Source organism: Papio anubis, chromosome 12 (genome assembly GCF_008728515.1).
Source record: "Papio anubis isolate 15944 chromosome 12, Panubis1.0, whole genome shotgun sequence".
Lineage (NCBI taxonomy): Eukaryota > Metazoa > Chordata > Mammalia > Primates > Cercopithecidae > Papio > Papio anubis.
In genome coordinates, this window is record NC_044987.1 from 110,055,481 (window position 1) to 110,074,036 (window position 18,556).

The 18,556-nt window shown below is 37.9% G+C and overlaps 1 protein-coding gene across 1 annotated transcript in view; it reads right to left on the reverse strand.

The window, feature by feature from the left end:
• LOC101015647 (membrane-spanning 4-domains subfamily A member 4A-like) overlaps nucleotides 1–18,556 on the reverse strand; it is a 37,141-nt gene that overhangs the window by 12,575 nt on the left and 6,010 nt on the right. Inside the window, exons 2-3 of the mRNA XM_003909774.4 lie at nucleotides 7,560–7,719; nucleotides 2,835–2,963 (exon numbers count right to left, since the gene is read on the reverse strand). Coding sequence (XP_003909823.1) covers nucleotides 2,835–2,963; nucleotides 7,560–7,703 — 273 coding nt within the window. The 5' untranslated portion in view covers nucleotides 7,704–7,719. The remainder of the gene's footprint in view (nucleotides 1–2,834; nucleotides 2,964–7,559; nucleotides 7,720–18,556) is intronic.

Genomic DNA, 18,556 nt, shown 5'->3' on the forward strand with positions numbered 1-18,556 from the left:
AACTTACAGTGGGTCCAGTTGGTCCCCACACTCATCATGCAGTCATTTCCCCAGTGCCAGAAGGCATAATTGACATACAGATGCTTAGCAGCTGGAAGAATCTCTACATTGCCCCCTGACTTGCAGGGTGAAGGCTATTACCATGGAAAAGGCCAAAGGAAGCCATTAGAGCTGCGTCTACCTAGAAAAGCAGTAAATACTCCCAGCTTGGATGAGTAGGCTTTAAGTGACTAATCCTCTCCCCCATCCCAAACTCCCTAAGCTTTCGGATCCCTTCTTCTACATTAACCCAAAGAGATCAGGCATTATCAGCTCGCTCACAGTGGGCCATCTTTTAATCCATATTTCAGCTAACCAAGCAAATAAACTAGAATCTTTTTTAGTTCCACAAGCTGCAACATTAAATGCAGAATCCCTGCTTAGAGGACCCAAATCAATAAATTCAGCCTGATCTGATCCTTACGCCTTTCCACCATTATCCCATACCCTAATATCTTCCATTCCCATGCCTGCTTTCCAGATTTCTGCCATATAAAATTAGAAAAATCAAGCAGCTCGATCGCTGAACCCTCAACACCCTAGGGGCCTGCTGGAGACCTTTTAGTTACAGGTCTAGAAGCAAACAGGGGCCTTAGGGTGGCCTCCTGCGAGAATCAACATTGTCTTGTTTGCTACAAATTGCCTGGGAGGAGGCCAATGCTGCATTATCTCCTCAGGCAAAGGAGACATGATGAGAGAGGCTGAGAGCCTGACCCATTCACAACAGAGGTTTTATATCTTTGTTGAGCAGATGTGTCTGACTGTCCACAATTTCAGCCTTTCTCACAAATATGCACTCAATTCAGAATAATCTAAAGATTTGTCTAACGCTTCTGAAGCCGAGAGTTAGAATCCCTGAGTTCATAATTTTCTTTCATCATTTTGTCCAGTGAACTTAGGAGCAAAACTAACAAAAGAACTCCATCCTTAATATTCTGTTTTCTAGATCCACTCCTGGTACCAAAATCTGTATTAGTCAGTGTTCTCTAGAGGGATAGAACTAATAGGATAGTCAGTGTTCTCTAGAGGGGTAGAACTAATAGGATAAGTGTATAGATAAAGGGGAGTTTATTAAGACCAGAAGACTAAATGAGTCTAGTCTTTCCACATTTTCTCTGCCTCCTTTTGTTCTGGCTATGCTGGCAGCCGATTGATTGAGGGTGGGTCTCCCTTTCCTAGTCCACCAACTCAAATGTTAATCTCCTTTGTCAACCTCCTCACAGACACACCCAGGAACAATACTTTGCATTCTTCAATTCAATTAAGTTGACACTCAATATTAACCATAACAGACAGCAAATGCTGTTCTATCTGTGGAAAGTCACACTATATGTATATATATATAATATTGAACATTAACTTGATTGGATTGAAGGATGCAAAGTATCATTTCTGGGTGTGACTGTGAAGGGCTTGCCAAGGGAGATTAACATTTGAGTCAGTGGACTAGGAAAGGCAGATCCGCCCTTAGTCTGGGAGGGCACAATCTACTCAGCTGCCAGTGTGGCCAGAATAACGCAGGCAGAAGAACATGGAAAGACTAGATTGGTTTAGTCTTCAGGCCTACATCTTTCTCGCGTGCTGCATGTTTCCTGCCCTCAAACATCAGATTTCAAGTTCTTCAGCTTTGGGACTCAGACTGGCTTCCTTGCCCCTCAGCTTGCAGATGGCCTATTGTGGGACCTCACGTTGTGACTGTGTGAGTCAGTACTCCCTAATGAACTTCCCTTTATATATGTACATCTATCTTATTAGTCATGTCCCTCTAGAGAACCCTGACAAATACACTCTCCTTCAAATCTCGCACTTCCACTGTACACAGGTGAAGTAGAGCAGAAATTAAGCTCCATTATAAAACTCTAAACTATCTCATTCTCAGTTTTATAAATAAATGGAAACCCTATAATACTAGAATAAATTCCCTGATTCTAACCTAAATCTGCCTTATAAATTTTATTTTTCTTTTGTCAATAGATAAAACTTGGTATTTTATTCTCAAATTTACCTCAAATTTACTTTTAATTTGCCTCAAAACTCTTTTGTGTTCTCTCTTGGGAGAATGTTTTTAAAGCTAAATTCCAATTCTAATTTTAATTTAATATCAACCATAGTAACTTATTAAACTTATGAAACAAAATGTATCAAATAACAATTTAATTTTCTAAGGTAACATTTGATAGTCAATAGACTATATATGAGAAACTGCCTGTGTACCAGCCATGTCTCCTCTTTTTCCTTGCTAACTAAACCATCATTTTCTTCAGTTTTTCCTGAGCTAAAAGGTAGTTAGGCTCCTCCCAGCTACAGAGGTAAATCTTAATTAGTCTAAGCCAGTAATGGCAAGTTCGTTATCCTTACTGATGGTTGATTTGGGCATATGTATATAAAATATTTATCAAAAATGGATGTGTCTACCATCTCCCCTCTGGTATAGTCTGCTAGCAGTTCTTGATGAAATCCTTACACCACCGAATTAAGCAATTCTGGAAATAAGCCCCTAATCTCGTTGTGAAACAATCAGTGCTTTCATTGCTTAAGTCATTCCAGTTTGGGTCTTTGGCAATGTGTTTCTGTAATAGACCCTAACTGACTTACGTAAAGTATTTAACCTGCCTACCTTTAAGTTTTATATTATTATTACTATTTTAAATATGAGAACACTGAGTTTAAAAAGGTTAGATACCATTCTCAAATTTGCAGAATTACAAGACAGAGTTAGAATACAATTGCAAAGATCAGGGTATTTACACCTCTATTATGTGATCTCCAATTATATCAAAAAATACCCTACTCACCATCACGGACCCCCAAATTGTGTACCCAGCATACACAGAAATGGGACGTTCTTCATAAGAACTAAACGCCACACACATCATTACTATTCCCATGCTAAGGCTCATCAAGGCAATCAGAATCTGCACAACCTAGAAATGATGAAGAAAGCAAAAACTGATTATCCACCACAAAAATGGTGCTAATGCCACCCCCTTTCCAATCACTAAGCTATCCTTATTCTTTTTATTTCATACAGTCATATGACCTTGATATTCTGTTGTCACTCTTTTTTTTCACATTAAGAACCATGAATATTATCTTACCAACGTTATCTCTCAGGATCTCTACCACTGTCAATCATTTCACGGTTAAAAGGAGCATGCCAGACCCAGCCCACAGGTGCTTTTCTGATACCTAGGATGCTACTTCTACCACAATGGTTTCTCTCTTTTGTCACATACTCAGAGAGAAGTGGCCAAGGAATTAGAAAGCAATTATTCTAGCAAGGGGAAGTAACCTGAAGAAAAAAAGAGTGTATACAGGGGAAGAAAAAAAGAAGAGCAAATCTGATATTTTCTTGACGTCTGGGGCCTGAGGACATGAGTATGAGTAAACAGCGTTCTTAAAATAGGAGAGTTGGAGTACAATTATCTCATGGCATTAAAAATGGGTCAAAAAAATTAAAACAACTTATCAAAATTTAAGGAATGTAGAGAAAGCAGTGCTTAGAAAAAAATTATAACATTGAATGAATATATTAGAAAATAATGATCTAAAATCAATCACCTGAAAGTCTACCTTAAGAAACTAGAAAAAGAAAAGCAAATTAAATTCCAAGTAAGCGGAAGAAAAAAACATGAAATAGAAATTAGAGCAGAAATCATAAAATTAAAAACAGAAAATTAATAGACAAACTCAACAAAACCCAACGCTTTTTTTTTTAAAAAAAAGAAAAATATATAAATAAAACCAATAAGCCTCTAGCCAGTCTAAGAGAAAGAGAGAGAGGACACAAATTACTCATAAGTGAAAGAGGGAACATCACTCCAGTTCCCACAGAAATTAAAAGGATAAAAAAATAATGCTATGAACATTTCTATGCCGACAATTTGATAACCTTGAGACAATGAATTGCTCCTTAAAGACAGTTTGTCAAAACTCACACAAAAGAAATAGGCACTCTGAATAAGCCTATAATTATTAAATAAATTAAATCAATAATTAGTAAAATTTCAAAACAGAAAGCACCAGGCCTGGAAAGGTTAATCAGTGCATTCTACCAAACACTTAAAAAAAGAAATTATACCAATTCTTTATAGAAAATAGAAAAAGAGGAAATACTCCCTAACTCATTCTATGGAGCTAGCACTATTATCTACCAAAAAAAAAGTCAAACACATTACAAGAAAAGAAAACCGCAGACCAACATCTCTGGTGAACAAAGATGCAAAAATTCCCAACAAAACATATGCAAACTAAATATAATAGTGTATCAAAAGAATTATATACCATGACCATGCAGGATTTATCCCAGATATGCAAGGCTGACTAGATATTCAAAAATCAATGAATGTAACTAATGACATCAACAGGCTGAAAGGAAGAAAAATCACATGATTATCTCAACAGATGCAGGAAAAATATTAAACAAAATCCAATGCCTGTTTATTATAAAAACTTTTGAAAAACTGTTAATAGAGGAGAACTTCTTTAGGTTGATAAAGAATATTTATTCAAAAAACTACAGCTAACTTCATACTTAATGGAGAAATTCAAAGCTTTCTCACTAAGATCACGAACAAGGCAGGGATGATCCCATCACTACTCCTTTAAACTTTTACTGGAAGTCACAGCTGAAACAGTAAGAAAAGAAAAGGAAATAAATGTATACAATTGGTAAGGAAAAAATAAAACTACTTTTATTCACAGATGACATGATTGTGTAGAAAATCTGAAATAATCAACCCAAAACTCCTGGAACTAACAAATGATTATATTAAGGTTATAGGATACAAGCTTAATACACAACAGTCAATTACTTTCTTATGTACTTAGAGTAAATAAGTGAAATCTGAAATTAAAAATGCAATACTATTTACATTAGCACCCCCCAAAATTAAATATTTAGGTATTGGTATTTGGTGTTTGTTAGGCACAAATCTAACAAACTATGAACAAAATCTATAAGAAAAACTTAAAAAAATAAATCAAATAACTAAATAAACGGAGAGATATTCCATGTCCATGGATAGGAAGACTCAACATTGTCAAGATGTCAGTTGTTCCCAATTTAATCTGTAGGTTTAATGCTATCTCCCTCAAAATATTAGCAAGTTATTTGTGTATATTGAAAAACTGACTCTAAAATTTATAGGGAAAGGCAAAAGACTTAAAATAGCAAAAAATATCTTGAAGAAGAAGAAGAAGGAGTTGTAGGAGTAACACTACCCAACTTTAGGACAAACTATAAAGTGATAGTAATCAGGACTATGTGGTATTGGCAAAGAAATAGACAAATAGATCAACTGAATAGAATAGAAAGCCTAGAAATAGACACAGAAGTATAGTCAAGTGATCTTTGATAAAGGGCTAAGGTAATACAATTAGAAGAATAGTCTTTCCAAAAAAAAAAAAAAAAAAAAACGACTTAAAAAACTGGACTCCATAGGCAAAAATTGAACTTAGACACATACCTTGTATTCTTCACAAAAATTAACTCAAAATAAATCACAGACACAAATGTTAAACTCAAAACTCTGAAACTCTTAACAGATGATATAGGCCAAAATCTAGATGACCTTGGTTTCGGTGATGAATTTGTCAATAAAATACCAAAGGCACAACCCATGAAATACAGAATTAATCATCTTAATTTTATTAAAATTTAAAAAATTCTGCTCTGCAGAAGACACTGTCAGGAGATGAAAAGATAAATCACAGACTGACAGAAGATATTTGCAAAAAACATACCTGATGAAGGATTGTTATCCAAAATATACAACAAACTTAAAACTCAGCATTAAGAATACTAACATCCCAGTTAAAAAAATGTGCCAAAAACTTTAATAAGACACCTCAAGAAAGAAGATATAGAGATGGTAAATAAACATATAAAAAGATGTTCCACATCTTATGTCACCAGGGAAATGAAAATTAAAATGGTAATGAGACTGGACTACACACCTATTAGAATGGCAAAAATCCAGAACATTGAGGACACCAAATGCTGCCTATTATGTAGAACAGCAGGAACTCTCATTCACTGCTGACTGACATCTTCCACATTGCAAAGTAACAGGGAAGACAGTTTGGCAGTTTCTTACAAAACTAAACATGCTCTTACCATACAATATAGCAATCATACTTACCTGTTAAGTTGAAAACTTATGTCCACACATAACATGCACACAGATATTTATAGTAACATTACTCCTAATTGCCAAAGTTTGGGAGCTATCAAGATGTCCTTCAGCAGGTGAATGCATAAACAAACTGTGGTACCTCTACACAATGAAATATTATTCAGCACTAAAAATAAATGAGCTATTAAGCCATAAGAAAACATGGAGGAAATTTAAATGCATGTTATTAGGTGAAGGAAGGCAGTCTTTAAAAACTATCTATTTTACAACGTTAACTGTATGACTTTCTGGAAAAGGCAAACTATGAAGACAATAAAAGATTAGTAGTTGCCAGGGATTGGTGGGAGGAAAGGATGAATGGGCAGAGCACAGAGAATGTTTAGGGCAGTGAAACTACTTTGTATGATACTATAAAGGTAGATTCTATCACTATACCTTTGTTAAAACCCATAGAACACACAACACAGAGAATGAACCCCATTGTGATTTGTGTACTTTGAGTAATGATGTGTCAACATAGGTTCATCAGTTGGAACAAATGTCCCACTCTGGTGGGGGAAGTTGATAATTAAAAAGCTATGCACGTGTCGGGGCAAGGGGCATATGGGATATACCTGTACTTTTGCTCTCAATTGTTCTTTAAGCCTAAAACGTCCCTAAAACATGCAGTATATTTTAAAATAATTATTTATACATTAAAAAATTGAACCTAGTATGTGCCAACATAAATAACATATTTTATGAAAAATAGCTATATTTCCCCCCCAAAAAATGAATAATGCAAAAAAAAAAAAAAAAAAAAGAGGGAATCCAAAGAGTCCACAATGATATTTTCTCAGTGGTTTGAAGCTTGGGCTAGTGATAAACCTATATTTAATGTTCTTTCACCTGCCCTAACCTGACATTCTTTTAATTCTACATTGTTGTTAGACATGTTCACTTGAGACTCCAGATGAAAATGCTCAGAGAATAACAGATTTTTCATCCTCTGAGCAGTGGGCTAAGAAAAGGTACCAGACAGAAAGAGTAGCAATATGCATCTATCAGCTGTCAGGAAGGCCTGTGGAGAGGGCGTCGGCTAGTGCACAGGTAGTCTTTTCTTTTGCTATTCTTCTATGCTGAAGTCAAATATAATTATCATGGATGACCCACAACTCTAGAATAGATGTGAAGTCAATATATTTTAAATATAACTAATTTGGAAGCATGCTGTGATAGAATATGATACATTTTTTCAAAGAAAGGGTCTGAAATTAAATACTGATGTTGCTAGGGCTGGTTGATATATTAAGAGGCTGGTGGGACAGTGTATTTGGCATTAGATCTGATCAAACATGAGTTTACAACACTATTGGTCTTCTCCCAGATTTGCAACTGACTTACCCCAAGGACTTTGGGTTCCCCCTTCAAGAACTTCTCTTGCAATCCTTTCCACAGATATGAATGTATGACACCCATGTTTCCCAGCTGGGGCACACCAGGGCCAGCCCCTGGCATAGCCTGTTCCATTCCTTGCATGGTTGTCATGGCAGCAGAAAAGGTGCTACAATAAGAAATGTAATTTAGGATGAGGTCCTGGAAATGATAAAGACTTTATACTTTCGGGCAGATTCCCCCAAGGACAAAACCTGGTCTACCTTTCCCTCCAATATTATAACAGTTGTTACAGCTAGGGAAGTGGAAGAGGCAACACATTAAGCAGGGGTGGAGAGAGAGATAGAGAGATTGACTTAAATGTTATATGATATCAATAATATGCTAGAAGAGAGGACATGTTGACAGAAATGAGGTAAATTAGAGAAATTTCTTCAACTTCAAATCCCAAGTCTGCTCAGATTTTATTTCTATCCCTTTTAAAGCCTATTCCCTTGATTAGAGCCACTTCCTCGTGAAGGATTACTTTTGTAATAGTAATAAGCTACACAAACTCATCTGCCTTCCAATTTATTGTATAGTCTTGTATAGCTCCTCATTTTATAACCAGAACACAGTTAAATTCTCAGGGCTGAAAATCTTCCCATGTAACCTTGTATTTTGTCCCATAAGCTCTGAACTTTGGGAATAAAACTTATGTCTCCGAGTCATATTCTTTGCACCACAAATTTAAATCTCTTTTCCTATAACAGTACTTTAAATTCTAACTTGCTGGTGCATAGCAAGGATACATAAAGCCATTTTTTGAGATTCCAAGCACAAAGATATTACTGTTATGCCTCTGTCTCTCCTTAGTATGACTCCCACCAAGTAATGTGGAGATAGGCTAAAGCCACATGGAAATTTTTATCTGTGTATTTCAGTTCATATTCAGATGTTTCATGGCCCACTTCCATAAAATTTTAGAGAAGTGAAGCTTGCTAATATCCTTCAAGTCATGGTTGATTTCAATGGAGCATATATGCTAAAAAGTCTTAACTTTGGAAATGTGCGCCCTTTTATTGGAAACATAATGAAAAAAATGTTATTGTAATCCAAATTTGCTATGTTCAGAAAAAATTCAGATTTCTGTGGAAATAATTATCATCCTATATTTACCTTTGATAGATCAATGAAAATACATTATTAGCTATCTGGCAATAAAATTGATTAAAGTTGGGAGAAGGAGGGTGAATTTCAGAGAAAGCTAGAGGAGAAAAGTTAAAATAAAAATAAAAGATTAATCATTTAGAACATTAATTTTAGTAATGTCAACATTCAAAGTTATGAAAAGCAGTAAAATAAAAAGTACAAAATTATAAATTATAAAATAAGAAGTTAAGTATTTTTTAAAAGAAAGATAAATATAAATAATTAATAAGAAATATATAATGTAAATGTGATTGAAGTAGTTAAGGTAAGGACTTAAATGTAAGGATGTAAACAAAAAGACAATGTTCTTATTCTTTTTTTTTTTTTTTTTTTTTGAGACGGAGTCTCGCTCTGTCGCCCAGACTGGAGTGCAGTGGCCGGATCTCAGCTCACTGCAAGCTCCGCCTCCCGGGTTTACGCCATTCTCCTGCCTCAGCCTCCCGAGTAGCTGGGACTACAGGCGCCAGCCACCTCGCCCGGCTAGTTTTTTGTATTTTTTAGTAGAGACGGGGTTTCACCGTGTTAGCCAGGATGGTGTCGATCTCCTGACCTCGTGATCCGCCCGTCTCGGCCTCCCAAAGTGCTAGGATTACAGGCTTGAGCCACCCCGCCCGGCCACAATGTTCTTATTCTTATCTCATCTTGAAAAGTTCCAGAAACAATTTGGACAAACAGAATTAGAACTCCATTTTGTTATGAAAGTGAGAAACAACTAAAATCTCTGTAAATCAGGTGAAATGAGTGTTAAAAACAAAGATTGCATACGGATAAATTTGGGGGAAAATGTAGAAAAAGTATCGAAGAAACAGGACACCATGGCCACAGATTTCAGACTATACTTATCAAAGATAAGAGTCTCCTTGAGGTGTACAGCATAAATTATTGATCATAATCCTGGGAATTAAATGCATCAGCTGATACCTATCACTTCCCTGGAGAATTATAGTTCTGAGAACGATCAAAGTCAGTAGTAAAGGAGAAATCCCACCAAAAAGACACATGCTTAGAAAACAATTAGTCTCTGAATAAGTCTTACGTTGGAGTCCATAAAGAAGGAAGTAGATATCCTTGATACAAGCCTCCAAGAAGCCCCACAGATTAGGAGCATCTAGATATATACCAAATATAGAATATGTAAAAAGTATGGATACTTTATTCAATTGAAAATGAAATCACAAAAATGAAAAGTTAAAGTGCGAAAAGTGACACAACGTTTTGCAACATGGTCTCAAACAAATTTCAAATATAAAATAATGTTGACAGAAAAAATTTTGCCAATGTGTTAAATAACAAGGAATAGCTAAAAGTAGAATTAGTCAACTGGAAAAAAATTGAACAAATCACCAAGAATTCTATAGAGAAACAAGAAAATGGTCACAATAGAAGAAAGGTTAAAAGATGAGAAGTGTAGAATTAAAAGGTCTAGAATATGTCTGATTAGAATTCTAGAGAATGTCAGCAACATGGACAACTAGAAGTTACTAACCCTCATCACCATCTCACACACACACACACACACACACACACACACACACACACACACACAAAATGAATAAACAGCTACATTCCAACCAAAATAACTAAAGGAGGGCCAGAAAACAGCAAAGGAGTAGCAGAAACCTTGTAAAGCACAGAAATCCAGGATGGCTGCATGAAGAAGGAGAGAAAATACCTTTCCTCCACCACCCTTCCCCCAGTTAGGACCAGCTCTGAGTCAGGAGGGCCTTCTTCCTGCAGGGAAAAGGTAAGTGACAGGACCCCAGCAGCTCCCAATACCACCATAGACACCTGCAATCCTACTGGAGACACTTAGCATCTTCACAGACCCTGAGCTCAGCTGACGGAGCTACCTGAAGTCCACATGTCTGTTCTATCTCAGAGGAGGAGTTGACACTCTGCCCTTGCCCCCATGGCCCGAGCTGCTACTGTGCTGCCCCTTGTTGGAACTGAATCACTGCTAGAGTGCATTCTGCTTCAGAGTGAGTAGCCATTGTACCCCTCCATCTCTGAGGCTTAACCCCCACTACACTATGCACACCTGGGAGCCATACCTGAGCCAAATTGCTGCTATCTACTCTCTACCTGCCGAGGCCAGGCTGCCATGGAACTGCTCCATGCTCCCATCTTAGTCGCTGGTGCACCCTGCCCCTCCAAACTCAAGTTGAAACTGTGCTCCACTCTGTGGGCGCCCATAGCTTTGATTGAAATATGTCACCCCACCATCCAGGCAAAATAGCTGCAGTGCCCCACCTCCCTGGAACTGACTAGTCCCCTGGAGTCCAAGCTTCTGAGAAACCCTGGCTCCCTAGGGGGTCATTTCTACACTGCTCCAGGAAACCCAAGGAAAAAGCTACAGAGAGGCCTAGCCATTCCCGAGGCCTTGCTGCTGCTACATCCAGCCTCACACAGCCTGGGATATTGCCATGCCCTAACATCTCAGGGTCTAAAGTTACCACTATGTGGCACTCTATCCCCCAGGGTTGGAGTTGCTGCTTTACCCTATTGGCTCTGGAACCCAAATTTGAACTGTAACCTGCTCCTCAGAACTCAAGCCTCCAAAGCACGCCTCCTTCCCCGGAACCTTGATGATGTTGTGCACTGACCCCAGAATCAGTCTCAATTCCATCCCTGCTTCACGGGCTTGAGTTACTGAGGTGTGCTTTAGAGTTATAGCCTCAGGTTTGTGGGTAATCTGCATCCAGCCACGACTGGGTGAGTGAACCTGTGCCAGATGCTACAGTAGTTTTACAAGACCCTGAGCCTAGGACCTCAGCTCGCACTGCCACTATGCCTGGAATACCTGTGCCTGGAAGGCACAAGCTGTAAACCTTGGTGGAATCCATGTGTACAGGCTCACAGACTGCAAGAGCTGTAGGGGCATGGCTTTCTCCAACTAGGATCAAAGAATGTCACATATAGCTATGGGAGAGGAGCCACTTCTAAGAGCCTCTATTAGGGCAAAGCTGAGTGGGAATGCGGAGTCAGAGCCAACACAGACAGTCACAGTTAGGGATATGCCTAGTGGAGCCAAGGGAGTGGGACTATCTTTGAGATCTCAGAACCATAGGGCCACTAGCATGCAACTCCAACCTAACAGAGCTGAAGCACGGACTGAGCCCAGCAAAGATATGGGAGCGGGGCCATGTCTGAGGGCCCCAGTCAGCATTCCCAGGATTCAGGACATGGAATCAAAGGAAATTATTCTCCAGATTTAAAGCTTAATGCTGTCTTCTCTGTTGGGTTTTGGACTCACTTGAAACCAGTTATGCCTTTTTCTTGCCTGGTTCTCCCTTTTGAACTGAGAGAGTCTATTCTGTACCTGTCTCACCATTATATTTTGGAAACAAATCACTAGTTTTGATTTCACAGGTTCACAGCTGGAAACATTTGCCTCCAGATAAGTCATACCTTGAGTCTCATCCATATCTGTTTCTGACGACTCTGGACTTAGAACTTTAAAGTTGATGCTAGAATGGGTAAAAACTTTTGAGGCGACTGAGACAGAATTAATGTATTTTGCATGTGAGAAGAACATGAGTTTCAGAGGGTTGTGAATGAAATGCTATGGTTTCAATGTTCCCTCTAAAACTCATGTGAAAACTTAATTGCCATTATAACAGTTTTAAGAGGTGTGACCTTCCAGAAATAATTACATCCAGAGACTTTCATCCTCATGAATGGATAAATATCATTATCTTGGGAGAGGGTTAATTATGGCAGGAGTGAACTCCTGATAAAAGAATAAATTTGGCCCCATCTCTCTCTCTTTGCTTTGTGCACTCACTTCCACCTTCCTCCATGGGATCACCCTCACCAGAGGTTTACATCATGTGTGCCCTTAGACTTCCCAGCCTTCAGAGCTATAAGAATTACAAGAATGGCAGCAGATACATGAATGATAAAAAAAATTAAATGCTTAGTACTTCATAAAATTACCAAATCACAAAGGGATACAAGAGATGAAGAAATAAAGAAATATCTGCAAAAACAGCCACCCCCAAAATAACAAAATAGCACTACTAACTGCTTACCTGTTAATAATAACCTTAAATATAAAGGAATTAAATTCTTCAATCATAGAGTAGCTGAATTAAAAAAAAAAAAAAAAGATCTAACTATATGCTATAAGAGTCTCACTTTAGCTTTAAGAAATAAACATAGGCTGAAAGTGAAGGGATGAAATACTCCATGCAAATAGTAGTCAAAGGAGAAGGATTGCCTATACTTAGATCAGATAAAATAAGCTTCAAATCAAAAACTGTCAAAAGAGGCAAAGAAGGTCGTCATTTAATGAGCGACTGAGCATACAGTGTAGGTAACAGAAGGCATCAATGACAAACTACCAGAATTTTTTGACGGGGTCTCATTCTGTCACCTAAGCTGGAGTGCAGTGCCGTTATCATGACTCACTGCAGCCTCGACCTCAGCCACCAAAGTAGCTGGGATTACAGGTGCATGCCAGCACATCCAGTTAATTTTTGTACTTTTTGTAGAGACGGAGTTTTGCCATGTTGCCCAGGCTGTTCTCAAATTCACAGGGTCAAGCAATCTTCCCACCTCAGCCTCCCATAGTGCTTGGCTTATAGGTGTGAGCCACAGTGATGGATCTTAAACCTCCAGATTTTTAACATGGACAAAGTAATTAATTGTTGGACCTTCAGCCGAGAAAGGACATTTGCAGTTTCATAGCCCTCTTAGGGGTCCTGTTCCCTTTAGATCTTGCCACTCTTGATTAGCGACTACTTGTAGGGTTGTAAAGTAATCTCCACACACTGTCCCTTGTACCACCTTACTTTTTTGAAAGAGAAATTTTGGGGAGGCCTGGATATCTTCGATGTAGGTCTTCAAATGTTTGAAATAAATTGTCTCCCTTCTGGGACAAGTTGGTAAATGATCAAACTATGGGCTTTATTATAATGACTTTAAGCCCAGAGGAGAACAATTCCCCCAAGTTTAACAAAATTTGAAGGTATGTGTTAAATGTAAGACCAAAAATAAGGCCTGCTGTTTTATTTTATCTCTTTGCTCTATATCTGAATTTTGTGTTCTGCTTACAGGACGTTAAAGTCTACATATAGCTCTCAATATACCTACTCAATAGCAAGTAAATGTAACCCACTTCACAAACTCCATTATCATTAGAACAGAGATTACAAGAGGAAGAGGAGGGCCTCCTGGTCGGCCTCTACATAGTCTTGTATCTAACTTAGTCCATGAGAGCAAAAACAAGCACAACCCTGACTCTTCTGACCAATCTTTGAGACAAACTGCAAAAGAGAGAAAGAGTCAACCTCTGACAACACGGTACCACGAAGAACATGCTCTCTCCAATTATATAGACCTCTCTTCTCCGCTTTTCCACTTCCCCCAAGACAGGAGCAGGTTGGAGCAGGGTCATGCCAGGAATAAAGCCCCTCTCCAGCATGTCCTTGAGTGGCAGGAAGTGTTAGAGGAAGTTTATGTTTTATACTTCAGGCCAGAAAATTGGTAAGTGATAGTAGGAAGACTAATAAAAATAGTTAATATGTATTTACTTATGGGCCGGGCGCGGTGGCTCACGCCTGTAATCCCAGCACTTTGGGAGGCCAAGGTGGGCAGATCATGAGGTCAGGAGATAGAGACCATCCTGGCTAACACGGTGAAACCCCGTCTCTACTAAAAATACAAAAAATTAGCTGAGTGCGGTGATGGGCGCCTGTAGTCCCAGCTACTTGGGAGGCTGAGGCAGGAGAATGGCAAGAACCTAGGAGGCGGAGCTTGCAGTGAGCCGAGATCATGCCACTGCACTCCAGCCTGGGCGACAGAGCTAGACTCCGTCTTAAAAAAAAAAAATTAATATGTACTTACTTTTTATTATGTGACATGCAATGTTTTAAATGTTTTATTTGTTATTTCATCATGAAATTCCCCTAAGAGTTATGCTCTATTATTCAGAAGACAGAATTACAGAAACACAAAATTAAGTAACTTTAGTAAACTGTGGCAGAGCCAAAATTTAAATCTAGGAGATGTAATTTCAGAACTCCTTTGCTTAAGAGGATCCACTACGCTAGTCTGGTGAACAGAAGAGCTCCTCTGTTTGCATATTTATTCATTCCTCAATTGATGGACATTTGGGTTGTTTCCATCTTTTGGCTATTACCGGTAATGCTGCTAAGAAAATCCATCATACAGGTTTTTGTGTAGACATATGTTTTTATTTCTCCTTGAATGTACCTGGGAATGGAAGAGCTAGATCATAAGATGGGTTAATTGTTGAAATTTTGCAAAGCTGCCAAATCATTTCCAAGATGGCTGCACCGGTTTAGAATTAGAATAACAATATTTGAGAGATGCAATCTCTCCATATGCTCACCACCACTCATTAACATCTTTTTTGTTTTTTCTATCCTAGTGTGTGTGAATTAATATCTCTCTGTAGTTTTGATTTGCATTTTTTAATTACAAATGATGTTGAACATCTTTTCATGTGCTATTTGTATGTTTTCCTTAGAAAAATGCCTATTCAACTTATATTCCCACTTTTAAATTAAGTTTTTTTAAATAGTTGAATTGTAGGGATTCTTTATATGTTCTGGATACAAGTGGTTTATATGATATAGTATTGGCAAATATTTTCTTCCATATTCCATGGGTTGTCTTTACACTTTCTTCATGGTGTCCTTTGAAATAGGAGCCTTTCTTTCCTTCCTTCCTTCCTTCCTTCTTTCCTTCCTTCCTTCTTTCCTTCCTTCCTTCTTTCCTTCCTTCCTTCCTTCCTCCCTCCCTTTCTTTCTCTCTTTTCTTTCTTCCTTCCTTTCTTTCTCTTTCTTTCCTTCCTTCCTTCCTTTCTTTCTTTTTCTTTCTTTCCCTCTCTTTCTTTCCCTCCCTCCCTCTTTTTCCCTTCCTTCCCTTCCTTCCTCCCTCCCTCCCTCTCTCTCTCTTTCTCTTTCTTTCTCTTCCTTTCCTTTCTTTCTTTTCTTTCCTTTTCCTTTTCCTTTTTCTTTCTTCTTTTGTTTTCCCCTCCCTCCCTCCCTCCCTCCCTCCCTCCCTCCCTCCCTTCCTCCCTTCCTCCCTTCCTTCCTTCCTTCCTTCCTTCCTTCCTTCCTTCCTTCTTTCTTTCTTTCTTTTTTGAGATGGAGATTCATTCTGTAGTTCAGGCTGGAGTGCAATGTCATGATCTCAGCTCACTGCAACATCCACCTCCTGGGTTCAAGGGATTCTCCTGCCTCAGCCTCCCAATAGCTGGGATTATAGGCACCCGCCATCATGCTGGGCTAATTTTTGTATTTTTGGATTTTGGGGTTTCACCATGTTGGCCAGGCTGCTCTTGAACTCCTGATCTCAGGTGATCCCCCTGACCTCAGCCTCCCAAAGTGCTAGGATTACAGGCATGAGCCACTGCACCCAGCCAGGGTTTTTCATTATGATAAAACCTAATTTATCTGCTTTTCTTTTATGGCTTGAGCTTTGTTGTCATATCTAAGAAGCCACTACTAAACCAAAGTCATTAAGGCTATTTTTTCCTCGAAAAGGTCTTACATTTAGGTCTTACATTTCGGTTTTTGCTCCACTTTGAATTGTTTTGTTTGGTGGAAGAAAGTGTCCAACTTCATTCTTTTGCTTGTGAATCTGAAGTTGTTCAACCATGATTTGCTAAACAGACTATTTTTTTCTCACTTAGTAGTCATGTTATCCTTGTCAAAAATCAACTAGTCATAAATATAGAAGTTTATTTCTAGACAATTCTATTCTATCCCATTTTTATTTTTAGACAATTTTATTCAATTCTATTCCGTTGTTCTATATGTCTGTCCTCATGCCAATACCACACTGTCTTAAAATTATAGCTTTGTAGTAAGTTTTGAATTTGGAAAGTGTAAGTGCACCAAACTATTTTTCTTTTTCAAAATTGTTTGAACTATTCTGAGTCCCTTGTATTTCCATATGATTTTAGAATTAGCTTGTAAATTTCTGAAATAAGGTAGCTTGAATTTTTTTAAAGATTATGTTGAATCTGTGGCTCAATTTGAGTAATATTACCATCTTAACAATATTAAGCCTTCAAGTTCCTGCATGAGTTTTTTTCATTTATTTAAATATTCTTTAATTTCTTTTAACATTTTGTAGTATTTGGTGTACAAGTCTTGTGCTTATTTTGATAAATTTATTCCCAAGAATTTTGTTCTATTTGAAACTATTATAAATGAGATTGTTGTCTTAATTTCATTTTTTAAATTATTCAATGCTAGCATAAAGAACTCCAATTTATTTTTGTATGTGTATATATTTAATTTAACTTTTATTTTAACTTCAGGGGTACATGTGCAGGTTAGTTACACAGGTATTGTGTCACAGCATTTGATTTACAGATTATTTTATCATCCAGGTTTTTTTTTTTTTGAAACCGAGTCTTGCTCTGTCACCCAGTCTGGAGTGCAGTGGTGTGATCTCAGCTCACTACAACCTCCGCCTCCAGGGTTCAAGCAATTTTCCTGCCTCAGCCTCCAGAGCACCTGGGACTACAGGCGTGCACCACCATACCTGGCTAATTTTTGTATTTTTAGTAGAGATGGGGTTTCACCATGTTGCTCAGTCTGGTCCTGAACTCCTGACCTCAGATGATCCACCCACCTCAGACTTCCAAAGTTCTGGGATTACATGCATGAGCCACTGCACCCAACCATATCACCCATGTTTTAAGACTAGCACCTATAATTTATTTTTTCTGCTCTTCTCCCTTTTCTCAGCCTCCACCCTCTAAGATGCCCCAGTGTGTGTTGTTCCCCTTGATGTGCCCATGTGTTCTCATCATCTAGCTCCACTTATAAGTGAGAACATGCAGTATTTGGTTTTCTGTTCCTGTGTTAGTTTACTAAGGATAATGGCCTCCAGCTCTATCCATGTTCCTGCAATGGACATGATCTTGTTCTTTTTTTTTTATGGCTGCGTAGCATTTCATGGTGTATATATACCACATTATTTTCTTTATCGAGCCTACTATTGATGAGGTTTTAAGTTGATTCCATGTCTTTGCTATTGTGAATAGTGCTGCAATGAACATAATGTGTGCATGTGTCTTTAAAACAGAATGATTTCTATTCCTTTGCGTATATACCCAGAACAGGATTGCTGGGTTGAATGGTATTTCTGGTTTTAGGTTTTTGAGGAATCACCACAGTGTTCCACAGTGGTTGAACTAATTTACACTCACACCAACAGTGTATTAATATTCCTTCTTCTCCACAACCTCGTTAGCATCTGTTATTTTTTTGACTTTTGGTAATAGTCATTCTGATTGGTGTAAGGGGGGCATCTCATTATGGTTTTCACTTGCATTTCTCTAATGACCGGTGATGTTGAGCTTTTTTTCATATGATTGTTGGCTGCATGTACATCTTCTTTTGAAGTGTCTGTTCATTTGCATATATTATTTGTATCCTTCAAGCTTGCTTAACTTATTCATTAATTCTAATAGCTTTTTATTTGGTGGGGGAGTGATTCCCTTCTATTCCTCATTGGATGAGTATTTTTATCATACAAAGTATTGGATTTTGTTAATTTTTTTAATCTATTGAGGCATTCATGTGCCTTTTTGTGGTTTTTGTCTTTTATTCAATTAATGCATTATATAACACTGATTTTTTTGAATGCTAAATTTTATATTCTTAAGATTAATCTGACTTTGTCCTCATATATAATCTTTTTTATATATTGCTGAATTCTACTTGCTATCTGGGGAACCCGCCCCTGATAATTCACGTTATTTCATGTAGGTTCTTATCTATTTCCCTCAGTGTTGGCCAGTCTGAGAAATAAAGGGAAAGAATACAAAA